General features: G+C 37.1%; 2 protein-coding genes across 2 annotated transcripts in view; both read right to left on the bottom strand.

Annotated features, from left to right (window-relative positions):
- LOC103156254 (trichohyalin-like) overlaps nt 1-14,156 on the bottom strand; it is a 110,519-nt gene that overhangs the window by 63,206 nt on the left and 33,157 nt on the right. The window contains exon 3 of the mRNA XM_016664172.1: nt 10,555-10,645. Within this exon, the coding sequence (XP_016519658.1) occupies nt 10,555-10,645 (91 nt within the window). The remainder of the gene's footprint in view (nt 1-10,554; nt 10,646-14,156) is intronic.
- Nucleotides 1-14,156, bottom strand: part of LOC107833862 (gastrula zinc finger protein XlCGF49.1-like) — a 46,162-nt gene that overhangs the window by 13,466 nt on the left and 18,540 nt on the right. The gene's annotated exons all lie outside the window — the stretch shown is intronic.

A 14,156-nucleotide genomic window follows, 5' to 3' on the forward strand; every position in this document is an offset into this window, starting at 1 on the left:
CCGATTACTCGATTAATCGTAAGAATAATCGATAGATTACTCGATTACTAAAATATTCGTTTACAACAGCCCTAATAAGAACCACAGACAACGTATATCAGTTTTTGCAAAAGGAGAAGCCACAGCAAACTGCTCCTCCAAGCCATTCACTGAGCGTTCTGCCCTCCCTCGGCTAGAGCTGGCCTTTTATATTGGAAAAGGAAAGAACTAAAAAGATAAACAGAAGAGAGAGAAGGCAAACTTTATCTACACACAGGCCATCAAGCCCTTTCCCTTGGGAGAGCCATTTCTCTCAAGGGCAGAGGGACCAATCGGTTATCTTGCAGCAGTGATACTTGATGCCAAAAGTATTCAACACAGCAGTGAAAAGTCTTGACAGAAAATAAAAATGAAATCACAAGACTGAAATGTTTGATATTATAAATGTGAGAATGATAACACAAAAATCCCAACACAGAATTCCTAAATTATAGTATTCAATTACCACTTCTTTCAATTATCACTTCAGTTTCTTCATCAATATTTTAAGTTTTCACAGATTGTATTTGAATTAAATTTCTGAGGTCATGAATTTATGTAAAGCATCTACTTTGTGAAGTCTATCCTTCACAAAGGACTTTATTCTGAAAAGAGTTTCAGAATTTTTGCTATAAATGTGAAAATTGCATAAACCTTATCAAAACACATTGTCGGTATACTCTACCAGAATATGTGTGATGTCTCACTGTAGCATTCCATACATACGAGTCCATGCTTTCTAAATGACAGATATTAACTGACACTTGAAATATTAATTTTGTGTTGAAAGATTGACATTGCTGTGGAGGACATCATTGGAGTGGAGGAGTTGGCACAAGACCTGAAAATACAAGAACACCTGAGGAGCATTGTCATCGAAAGTGTTTCCAAAAAACAGGACAAAGCAAAGGGCAGAGCACAACACATTGGCACTGTGTTTAAACCTGGTGACCGAGTTTGGAGGCAGAGCATACGCAGTCAGCAGAGAAGAGGTGGGAAGTTGGATGCTGGTTTCCTGGGACCCTATACAGTCATCAATATCCAAAGCAAAAATGCAGATATTGAAGATGATAATGGTGTGATATTCCAAATGATAAACACTGACCATGTGAAAATCTGCATTAGAGAGAGTCTCCGACTGACGCATTGTTTAAAAAACCAAGGAAGCAAAATAAATTCTCCTCAATCCCTACCAAAAACTGTATGATAAAAACTTTCAGGTTGGTGCTTTGGTATCAACTAAAGCTTTTTTGAAGGACATTTTTATTTACAAAGACTTCAAAATTAATTTTGTTTTATTTATTTTTATTTGAAATGTCTTCCAGTTGCAGTGTTAAATGTTCATTATAATTTAAAGTTTACTATCTTTCAGATTATGTTGTTGCATTATTATTTTGCCATTAACATTTTATTACTTACCTCTCCCGACCCCACTAAGGGACAAGGGTGTAAAGAAAAGGGATGGATGGATTTTATTTCTTAAAAAAGGTCTCAAAACAACAATAATATCGTTTATCAAAAATCAAAATGTTATTGTGACAAGCCTACAAACATATGATATATAGTGTAGTTAGTTTATTACTAGGGATGGCATAGTTACTTTGAAAGAGTAATTTGATTACTCGTGCAAAATTCATCCATCAGCTAGAAAATGTGCATCTCTTTTCCCTCCATCGTTTAGTGTCGCTGGTGTTACACATGAAACGTATCTCCCCAAGGAAAAAGAAGAAAGCAACAATATGTGTTTAAAAAAAATACTAACACAGACTGACTTGGAAACTTTAATCTGAATATTGGATTGTAAATAGTAACACGTTAGATTACAAGTTACAAGGGGTCAGATTAGACCAACGCGCTGATGACACCATTGTTTGACATTTTTGCTCAAGCTATTTACGGATCTTTCAGGTTTCCGATATGTCTCCCCCCAATGATAAACTTGTTCCTACGCCCTTGTGCTCTGCTGTGACATCAAGGGAACAATATATGTAAACTAGAAAATTCCTGCAGAAATTTTAAGGGGCCTGCCAAAGTGTGCCCGTCGGTTTGGACCCAGCGTTATGATGCTAAAAATTAGCCTTAATGCTAAAGAAAGCTTCATTGTAGTCAATAACTTGTGGAGAGTCAGAAGCATGTGGACTAAGCTGTACTTGTACCATTCAGTGTGTTAAAATTAATGCATAAACTAAAATATGCCAAAATGCTAATGTTAGCATGAAGACTATCAGTAGCATGTGCGGCATCACTAGCATGTTCTCTGTTATTGACTTACTCCATTCAGTATACTAAACTTGGCAAATAAGTAAGAAAATTAACTAATAGGTTATTTTAGGTAAAATGCTAATGCGTGCAAGGAAGTGCACTAGTGGGTAGCAGTGAAATGCTAATGTTTGTGCTAATGTTAATAAACTGCCTTGCTGTGCAAGGCAGTTCACTATCCTGAGAAAACAAACGTAAAAAAACCTTAATATTTTTGCACCACCTATGGCGGTGCACTGACGTGAGGGGAGTATGCAGGCTTTTATTTTGAAACTTTCATTAAGCTTCATTTGAAATGGCAACAGTAATCCCATGTGTAACAGTGGTTTGGTTAAACCAGTTATCTAACACAAAAAAGAGCAATTACATGATGTAAAAATTATCAAGGCTTTTATTTTGAAAATTTTCAATAAGCTTCATTTGAAATTGCCACACTAATTTCATGTGTAATAGTGATCAGGTTAAATCAGTTATATGATGCTCAAAGCACAAGTAGTTTATAATACCAGCCAACTCCTCCTCTGTAATAACTGAGTGTTCCGCCATGTTGTAGTTCTGACATGCTGCTCAGGCCTCTGTTTTAACTGAGTCTTGGCCATAGATAGAACTACAGTTATGGCAGTTATGGCTGCTGGTTTATAGTCCAGACCAGCAGCTCTGCCTTTCTGTGTATTCTGTTGCTATAGCGATGAATACTCAGCTGACTGCTGTGTGTGTGAGAGACAGGAAGCTGGGGAAGGATTTCAATCTTTGAGACAAACATGAAATGCTAATGTTACTATCCTGACACTATCCTGAGAAAACAAACATAAAAAAAGATTAATATTTTGATACCTTTTTTGTGGGGTTTCTTGCAGCGGTACGAGCTGCATTAACGGTAATGGAAGAATAATAAATAATAAAGAGACATTCTATTGGGTGTAGAACAATAGGTGCCTGCCATGCAATGCATGGAGGCAGTGACTGACCGACAAAGCAGGTCAGTCACTGCTCTCCCTATGCATTGCTATGGGCAGCCCCCAATAATAATGAAGAGACATTCTATTGTGTGTAGAACAATAGGTGCCTGCCATACAATGCATGGAGGCAGTGACTGACCTGCTTTGCAGGTCAGTCACTGCCTCCATGCATTGCTATAGGCAGCCCCCAATAATAATAATGAGACATTCTATTAGGTGTAGAACAATAGGTGCCTACCATGCAATGCATGGAGGCCCCCAAATAGGCAAAATGAAGCCTTACAATGAATAAACAAGTAAAAGGTGTCTGATACATAAATTCTGATTAATCTGTTTGTATGAAACAATGGCTGGATCAAAAAGAAAACTGGAAACAAACAGGAGAGAGAGAGTTGAGATTAGCTTGTTACTCGCTATGTGGACAACGATTTATTACTTAAAAATAAAAACTATAACTGCTCGGATTCAGGTGAGTTCTCTGTTTTGCGTGCTTCATAAAAATCCTCCTGGATTACTCGACACATCACTAATGAAAAAATAGATTTTGTTATTTGCTTGTCAAACTGGGAAAAATAAACTATAAAAGCAATCTTAAAGTTTTTTGGACATTGAACTTCTTTTATCTACGTATGAAGCATCACCTCAGTGCAGCAGTGGCTTATTGGTTGGACTTTTATAGGATATCTGGTTTGACAAACAATCCCCCCTACAATTTATTACAAATTATTACATTTTACAGCTACTAGCACCTCTATTATTAGTTTATGTTGCTAGCTTTACTAACCTTGCTCTGCATTGTTCACATTTCTCCTGTTTTCAAGAGTAAGACTCGGTAGTTAAAGGAGCAGAGCCGTAAGAAGGTCACTGGCTCCATTTTCTCTCTACATAAATAAGCCATTCTCACAGCGTCATTGTGTTGTCTGCCTTCATTTACACGTTAACAAAACATTTATACGGGAGGGAAACGGTTACTAAAATGATCTTCATACAGAAAGCTTCTATATTTAGACATTAACCTTCATCCAAACGCCGGGGTTTCCTACCTATTCGGTGTAAGATAATCCGGGGAGTCCGGGAGAAATCCAGCAGTATGCGCTGATCGTCCATCTCTTCCTCCGACTCGACGATGATTCCTTTATACTCTTCAGTAGCAGTTAGCTGTTCAGTTGAACAACATTCAACTGAACAGACCGCGTGCCATCCTCCTCTTCTTTTTCTTTTTCTCCCTCTTCTTCTTCTTTGGGGTTTTATGACTGTCGGCTTCCATGTTATTACATTACCGCCACCTTGTGGATTATACGATCATCACATCAGGGACGCGGTAAAGGGGTGAAAAGTGATGACAGTTCTCGGGGCCCTGACCAACAGGGGGCCCTTCACAATTTAATTATTTATATTTTGTTCATAGACATAAAATAAAAAAATCTGGGTCCTGTCAAATACAAAATTAATCATATTTCATTTTCAAAGATTGTTTTTAGCAGTAAAAATGTTATGTTACCCTCCCAGACCAAAAAACATACATCCGTTTTTGCCCTGAACTCCCCCTGAATCTGCATGAAATGGTTCGTTCCTGTTTGGAGCGCTTCACCGTGACGTATGATGAATACAGCGGCGACTGTGGCAGTTACTATGCTGCTAAGAAAAGTTATAAAATCAGGTTTTCAAAAAAATAAAGAGGGAGGCAAGAATGTTAATTTATAACCCAGTTTTTCTCCAAGAGAGGTGGGTAGACTGTGAGATTATCAACCATTTAGCATAATTAGCTTGGCTACAAACTACTGTTTGCCTCCATTCCACTAGCATTTAATGAATTAAGGAAAAAAAATTACCAACATATTTATATATTTAACTTGTTCCCTGTGCCTTTTACCACTTAACAAATTAGTGAGTGAGCAGCAGCTCTAAAACACGTCCCTCCTGACCCGTCCTCCCCTGAATGAAATTAAAGCTGCAGTATGTAACTTTTATATAAATATTTTTTTCCACATATTTTTCAAAAACTGTCATTATGTTGTGACAGTATAGTATGAGAGGTAGACTGAAAAATCTTTCCTCTGCCTTCTCTCAGTGCTAGAAACAACCAGTCAGTAGCAGGAGACTTTTAGTGCTGTCAATCACAATCTCATGTGCTGCTGCTCATCCTTTCTTCCCCTCGATTTGTGCCGTGCTGCAGTTAGCATATCACAGAACTGTGCAGATTCAAACTGTGAATGCTCAGTTTAGTTAGCATAGCTACCAATGGCAGAAGATAAACGGTTTCTTGTTATAAGTTGTTTCTCCACCATTAGCGTATTTAGCAGAGAGTGAATGAGGCTAATTGACAGTGCTAAGAGCGTCCTACTGGTTCTGATTAGTTGTTTTGGTCAGAACGGTGCATTACTTTAACCAGTAATAGTAATTCACGTAGGAGATGGAGGATATTGATTGTTTTCACAGATTATCTGTCTCATAACAAACTGCTATGACATGGTGACAACTTTAACAAATATGGAGAAAACATATTTTTTATTAAAGTTATGTACTTCAGCTTGAATAAAATGCAACTACTAGCATTTTTGAGAAGTCTGGATTTCTTTATGTGTAGTTGTACGTTGCTTTAGGCTGTTGCTCATGGGGAGAGATATTTCAGTATCTAAAACTAATAGAAAAAATTTAAACAACCTACTTGCATACTGGATGTGGACTGTTGGATGTTAAATTCATGAGCAGTAAATTTTGTGCTAATTATCAATATTGAACCAAAGAAAGCAAGGCAGATGCAAGCCTTTAAAATTGTGAGGCTTTTTATGGGTCAAATAGACTCAAAAAATTGTTACAGCAGTAGTGCGAGGGGCCCAAACAATTTTTTTGTCAGGGGGCCCAAGAGTTCTGGCAGCGCCCCTGGTCACATCTAAAAATTTCTCATACAGTGCCACTTGTCTTTGAGAAACGTAAAATCTTTTTGTAGTAACAATAGAAGACAACTGCAGCATAAAAGAGAAAAATACAACTAAGACAAAAGACACACTAAATTATTGGAGACAATAATAATCGAACATACTTTCTACAATCAAGAACAATCAATGAAAATTACTTTATAGTGAATATTAAATATTTTTTTTTGTTTAATAGATATAATTGAGAATTGACAACCGTTAATGAAAATGTACACTTAGTGCATAACAGCACATTGTAATTTTGATTAAAAGTGTATTAAGGTAAACAACATCCACCCCTCACACTCTCGCTGTACAGGATAAATAATACAAATCAATCCTCAAGCCTTTGTGAGAATGTTCTGAAAGGAAGTCCACGTCCAATCAAACTCTGTTAATGCATCAATTACTCCCAGTGGGCCACAACGCTTCTTCAACTATCAGCATCAGTTCTGGCTCTGTGTGCTCAGCCCTCTGTGTAGCAGCCACTTGGAATAAAACAGCCAGATGCACAGAGTTACAAATGGATGTAATTCAATCTTGTAATTTCTTGTCATAGACATCATGAAAACTGCAGCATTAAATGAAAAAATACAGCATTATTGGACATGTTTAACTCAATATAATGATTTCCAAGGCTTAATCATTAAGAAATATAACTGGACGTGTCCTCAAGAGCCTTTTAAAAGAAGCATAAATCAAAATTAAAGCTGCAAACAGCGTTGGAGGCCCTCACAGCTCAGCGCCGCTCTGGCCTTATTGAGATCGCTTGAGCTCCATCAGCGCCACTCGCTCACCACCGTGAACACTCTCATGCAGTTCCCACACTTGTCCAACATACGCTGATGTACCATCATGTTGTTCTGCTTCATTAAACACAGGTTGAAATCTGCATGAACCACAGAGTAAAGGGAAGAAAATCAGTGTGAAAACATGTGACTTCCTGTTGAATGGGGCAGGGGTTGTAGTGATGTCACTAATTGGCCATGTGATGTGATGAGCTCTGGTCTGTGATGATACAAATGAAGTTTGATGCACCTGGGAGCTTATGTGGGGATGTTATTCCACCTTGATGTTTCATGGCGAACGGTCAGACTTGAGGCTTAGCCACACCCACATGATTTGATGTACAATTATTTTTTATGTCCTGTCAAGATGTACATGTGTGCCGAATTTTATGATGGTCGGTCAAAGCATGGCGTGGGACTGATTTTGAAAATGATTCTAGGGGGCGCTGTGGAGGAATTAGGCCACACCCACCCAATATTGGACTGCATTCCTGTCAGGAGGTGGACGAGGATCGATCACAGTGAGTTTGGTCCAGCCAAACCGTATGGCAGCGCCATGACCTGTCACTGCGCCGCACCGCCATTGCCACACCCTCCGCTGAAAACTTTTGGTGCTTTAAGGCAAGTGAGACCAACTTATCTGTCATCTGGCACAAGATCACCTTGATCAGGTCAAGTGGGTCAGAGATGGAGCTTTCCAAGGAATAAAAGTTACTTCCTGTTCAGAGGGGGAGGGGCTTGGATGACGTCAGACTATGACGACATAGGATCATCAGGGAACCAACCACAATCACTAATGCCAAGTTTGGTGCCAATTGGCAGCAAGCCAAAGTCATAACGTTTTATTTGCATTGGTGAGTACGCCAAATTCACCGCTCTCCCACGCCACCTGAACATTTACAAAACTTTATTTTTTTGGTAACTTTTAAAGCCCCACCCCTTAACTGCATCCTGGCCAAGAATGAAGCCAATAGGTCAAAATCCATAGGAGTTTGTTAAAGTTCAATGTGAGTAAAAGTGAAAAATGGCCAAAATTTGGCCCTTGACCCAAAATGGCCGCCTCCCTGTGCATTTTAGGGGGAACCTCTAAGAGACTTTTTTGCCATCGTCTCTGTGTGTGTGGTTCTCCGGATGCACAGCAGCACAGAGGAAGAATCTCCAGACAATCATAAAATCTGCCAGGAAGACCATCGGCTGCTCTCTGCCTTCTCTCCAAGAACTCCACAGATCGGCTGCCACAGGAAAACCAAGAACATTTTAAAAGACTCCTCACACCAGGTCACAATTTGCTCCAACTGGCTGCAGATAGAGGAGCATTAAAACAAGGACAAAGAAGAACAGTTTTTACCCAGTAGCCATAAGGGCATTAAATGCCACCAAGAACAATTTATCACCCAGTTTTGCTATAATCCATGTCGTTTTATTGAATGTTTATATAATAACAATACAGTTTGTCATTATTTTTGCTGCAGAATATGCCAGAAAAAAAACAAAGCATCAATAAAAATGTTTCACATCTCTACGAATCCAAATGTCAAGAACTAAATGATCACATTTAACAAACACAACAATTTCTCAGCTTTCTAGAAAATAAAATCCCTCTAGTCTTTAATTCTAGTTTAGGGCCGTTGTAAACAAATATTTTAGTAATCGAGAAATCTATCGACTATTCTTACGATTAATCAAGTAATCAGATACAAAAAAGATAAAAATAAAACATTGGTAAATCTAACATAACAGCAGTATTAGTATCACATATCAACATCAGTCCAATTTTTACAGTTGAGCTTCCCTAACAATAACATTTCTGTAGTTTAGAAAATTAGCTTGTTACAATAATAGCTCACTTTACAAGTTAACCCGAGGAAAGTGTATATAAAATTCAGAAATTATATTCAATTCAATAAAGATGCAGGTTCACAAATACTAAAAAATGTTTATACTCCAGCTTTTGGTTTATGTATTGATCTTCAGTCAGTTTAATAGATGAACTCTCTCCTTGCCCAGACATTTATAGCTTTTGTGTTCATGTAAGCGACAGGATTTAACACCTTCGTTCGTCACACACAGAAACTCGTCTACCAGCTACGTGCCGCCACGATGAGCTCCACCACCATTTGTTGAGACCAGGATGATATAAAATAAATTTCCGATTCGTCCGTAAAGCAACACTTACATCATCTAATGCGCAGCCGCCCGCAGTGTTCAGTCTATCCGCTCACCTGTATAAATACTCCTGCAGCGCTTCCTCTTCCCCGCTGTTCGCTCTGAACCGCCACCAGGCAGCAGCTCCAGGAGGAGAAAAGACTACCAGGCATCACGCCAGTCATTTAAAGGATGTTAATTGGTCCCCCGAAAAACGACAGAGACCTGAACATCATCATCAATCAATAAAATCCTCAAGCCGAACTTGAAAACTGAACAGTATGCTGCTAACACTTAGCTTTCATCAACAACTCAGGCGGAAGTGAGAGCTCTGTGCAACGCATGTAATAACCCAGCTGGAACATGGACCGCTAAATAATAAAATATAACTTAGTGAAGCTTCAAGGAAGATAAATTTTCCTCGAGAAATTTTAATAATCAAGGTATTTGAATCACTTGAGGAATCGTTTCAACCATATCTAGTTTTTAACCAAATAAATTTTATAGTGAAACTCAACATAGGACACATCTAGAAAAAAATTCTACGGCTCTTCACCAGTGTGAGTCATAATGTGCTGAGTTAAACTAACTTTGTGACGAAAACTTTTTCCATAGTTCACACATGAAAACAGCTTTTCACCGTTGTGAATCTTTATGTGACGAGTTAAAGTAAAGTTGTAACTAAATCCTTTTCCACAGGTCACACATGAAAACGGCTTTTCACCAGTGTGACTCTTCATGTGGTCAGTTAAATTCTTTTTTCGACAAAAGCTTTTTCCACAGGTCACACATGAAAATGGTTTTTCACCAGTGTGAATCATCATGTGCCGAGTTAAATTCTGTTTTAGACTAAAACATTTCCCACAGGTCACACATGAAAACGGCTTTTCACCAGTGTGACTCTTCATGTGGTCAGTTCAATTCCATTTTTGTCTAAAACTTTTCCCACAGGTCACACATGAAAACGGCTTTTCAGTCATGTGAATCATCATGTGACGAGTTAAACCTAGTTTTATGCTAAAACTTTTTCCACAGTTCACACATGAAAACGGCTTTTCAGTCTTGTGAGTTATCATGTGTTTAGTTAAATCCTGTTTTATTCTAAAACTTTTTCCACAGGTCACACATGAAAACGGTTTTTCACCAGTATGAGTTCTCATGTAAACATCAAAAGCAGATCTCCAAGCAAAACGTTTTTCACAGGTCTCACATGAGAAAGGTTTTCTTTTTTCCTGATTTAGGTTCTCAGCTTCAGCAGCTTCCTGAAAGATGACTTTGTTCCTGTTTGGTTCTGATTCAGTGTGGGATGTTTGCTCATCAACAGGAACCACCATGCAGGTATCAGTCTCCTGTTTTAACTCAAGTTGTTCTTCATCCGTACTGCAGTAAACTTCTTTCTCTTCCACTTTTATCTGCTGGTGTTCTAGATCCTCCCGTTCTTCTTTTATCTGCTGATCTTCTGGTAATTCCTGTTCTTGTTTCACCTGCAGAGGTTCTAACTCCTCCCAGTCCAGAGTGGATCTCCTCTCCTGGTTATAAATGTTACACTGCAGGAAATCTGGAGAAGAAAACAGAGAAAAAGAGTAATTGTTAACTTTACTGAAGTAAATAAGAGAAATTGTTCATCGTTTACGACAGAAAATTTACAAAAAGAGAAAAAACCCACATCTAAAAATTCAAGAGCGTAGACAGAGAGACAGATCAGTCGACAAATCCAACTGACATTTGGAGAATTCTAAAATGAAGGGATTTAAAAAAAATATATTCCAAAACTAATTGTAGTGGGGATTATTGTTAATATTTAACACCAAATTTTATTATTTCAAGATATTATGTATTTGGAGCTATCATTTATTTTTATTTCTTTGAATTATGTTAACATTTTATTTTAGTCCACTTTATATCTTTGGGGTCTATGTACAAACATGAGTTTATTTGTAGGTTAATAATTGTTTAGATTTTATTCTTGTGTTATTTACTTTTCTAAGTTAGAAGAAAATCAGTTTTACTCATTATGAAATTATTCATCTCATAACAGACACCCAAACTAATTCATGCATTATTGTTAATTAAAAGTACATTTTATTATTTTTAGGTATTATGTTTAAGGTATTATTTATTTTTATTTATCATTCACTTTATATTTTGGTGGTTTATTTGTATGATAATTGTTTATTTTATTTATTGCTATTTACTTCTCTAAGGTAGACGGGAAGAACTGTGGGTCCATTTTCTGTCAGTATAGGTACTGGTACAGGACCAGCATGCACTGGGTTGGGCCTGTGGGTTTTGACCAGAGCAGGAGAGGAAACAATGAAAGTAGTGATGGTGAGATGAAGCTTCATGAAGCCCTGAGGAACTGCATCCAATCATTCGACTCCTGATCCGATTTTTGGACATTTAACTTTTATCTACGTATGAAGCATCACCTCAGTGCAGCAGTGGTTTGTTGATAGAAGTTTTTTAGGATGTTTAGTTTGACAAACAATCTCCACTACAATTTATTGATTACAAATTGTTAAATTTTATAGCTTCTAACACAGCCATTTTTATTTTATGTTGCTAGGAGGAGAGCCGTAAAGAAGGTCACTGGCTCCATTTTCTCTCTACATAAATAAGCCATTCTCACAGCGTCATTGTGTTGTCTGCGTTCATTTACACGTTAACAAAACATTTATACGGGAGGGAAACGGTTACTAAAATGATCTTCATACAGAAAGCTTCTACATTTAGACATTAACCTTCATCCAAACGCCGGTGATTCCTACCTATTCGGTGTAAGATAATCCGGGGAGTCCGGGAGAAATCCAGCAGTCTGCGCTGATCATCCATCTCTTCCTCCGACTTGACGGTTATTTCTTGAAACTCTGTGAACGTTTCTTCAGCAGGATTAACTGCTCGTTGATAAACTCGTTTAAACTGGACTGAATATATTTTTAGAGAAACACTGAAACATTCAACTAAACAGACCACGTGCTGTCTTCTTCTTCTTCTTCTTCTTCTTCTTCTTCTTCTTCTTCTACTTCTTCTTCTTCCTTTCTATTATTGTGGATCGCAAGCAACCTTAAGGTGCATACCGCCACCTACTGTACACGAGTGTGTAGCAACACTACTTTACATCTATTAAATTCAATTTTTTAATCTTGTATTTTGAATAAAAATCAAAAATGCTTTTCTTAATTTATAAATATCCATTATGTTTCCTTAATTTCCTAATATTTCTTTAAGACTCCATTCTTGACCTGTCCTTCCCACAATTCTTCTCAATTTCTCCCTTTCAGGTTCATGTTTTTCAGTTCAATACGTGTTCTACATTTTCTTTCTCTTCACACCCTTCATATTTATCATTATGTTTCCTCCCTATTAAATATAAAAAAATCATTTAAATATGATTAATCTGAACATTATTATTTCTTCCCTTCTGTTTCTCTGGGTAATATTTCTAATTTGTAATGGTGTGGAAACAAGACACGTTCTTGGATAACTCTGTGCAACTATTCAAGGGTGTAGGAACGAGTCTGTCATTGGGGGGGACGCATATCGGAAACCTGACAGATGAGTAAATAGCTTGAGCAGAAATGTCAAACAATTATGTCATCAACACATCAGCAACGCGTTACTCTAATCTGACCCTTGTTTCAATAACAAGTATTCTAACACGTTACTATTTACAATCCAATAATCAGATTAAAATTATGCAGTATAATGACCGTCATTCCAGGATGAACACTCACTTCAGCATTTGCCTCACAACTAGCAAGCTAAAAACTCTGGTAGCACAGAGCCGACCAGATTCTGATGTATCTTATTGGTCAAAATGCATTGATATAAATTGACTGGTAATTGAACTGGTTCTACTTATTTCTAAAACCAAAGTAGAAAACATCTAATAAAATAAGACACAACAGTTTTAAACTCAATACAGCAGTTTGACCAACAAAAATAAAATCTAAAAAATCAAGTTTTGTTCTTCTTGAACATCTCTCTACATCAGTGCAACAGTTTGATCTACAAAATAAACAAAAATTATACTTTTCACGTCTAACAGACACCTTAGCTCCTCACTGTTAACTCAGTCTCACTTTCCAGCCCTGCATTCAGTAACTTACCAAAGATTCATGAAAAACACTGAGGCAAAAAGACTAAATGTTTATTTTCCCCTGTCATTTTCAGCCGCAAACATTTAACTAAAATATCTACGGATATGTGTTTCTGTCTCTGCCTCTCTCTGACTCTCTGCAGCCTGATGTTCCTGCATGGATTCATGGATTTACAACAGACACTACAGTAATGTACAGTGTCAGAATGTGAACTAAATATAAAAAGTATGTTTTATCATACAGAATGAGAATTTAAACTTAATTTTCAGATGTATACATTATTATACATCTCAACTCTATTTACTGTGTAGCAAAAATTTTCACTAATTTATTTTTAAACCTCTCCTCAAGCACTTTTCTTATTATCTTCTAACCATTAACCTTATGGTGTGGAAATAATGAAAAAATATTGAAATGTTGAAAGAAATCAACCTGACATCAGTCTCCTCCTGTTCTCCTTTCTGGTTCTATTATAATTAATATAATTTTTATATTTTCACACCCTGAAACGCCAACTGGCTCTCCTATGTCTTCCCTGACCTGCTCCTCTCATAATAAAATAGTTTATTTAAAAATTAAAAAGAGTTAATACATATTTCAATAAACTAAATGAAGACCTCACCAGAGCTTCTTCACCTTTCTTCAACATCATTCTAGCACTGCTGTTCTCCTAAATATATAATATAATATAATATAATATAATATAATATAATATAATATAATATAATATATAAACACATGTTAAGTGGTCAAGTATGATCAGGTGTTCCTCAGTTTAAATAATAAAAAGGCTCATTTTCCTGCTGTTTCAGTCTAAATCATTGTGACTAGACTAGCTAACTGTTAAAGTTAGTGGTAAAATTTTGGACATGTGACTATTCCAGAATTTAAACAGCTAAACCAAAAAGATTTAGTTCTATATGTAGCCCAGTTATACCGCTCTAAAGTAGGTACGGGCCCCTGAGTTCG

Source organism: Poecilia formosa, unplaced genomic scaffold (assembly GCF_000485575.1).
Source record: "Poecilia formosa unplaced genomic scaffold, Poecilia_formosa-5.1.2 Scaffold472, whole genome shotgun sequence".
NCBI lineage: Eukaryota > Metazoa > Chordata > Actinopteri > Cyprinodontiformes > Poeciliidae > Poecilia > Poecilia formosa.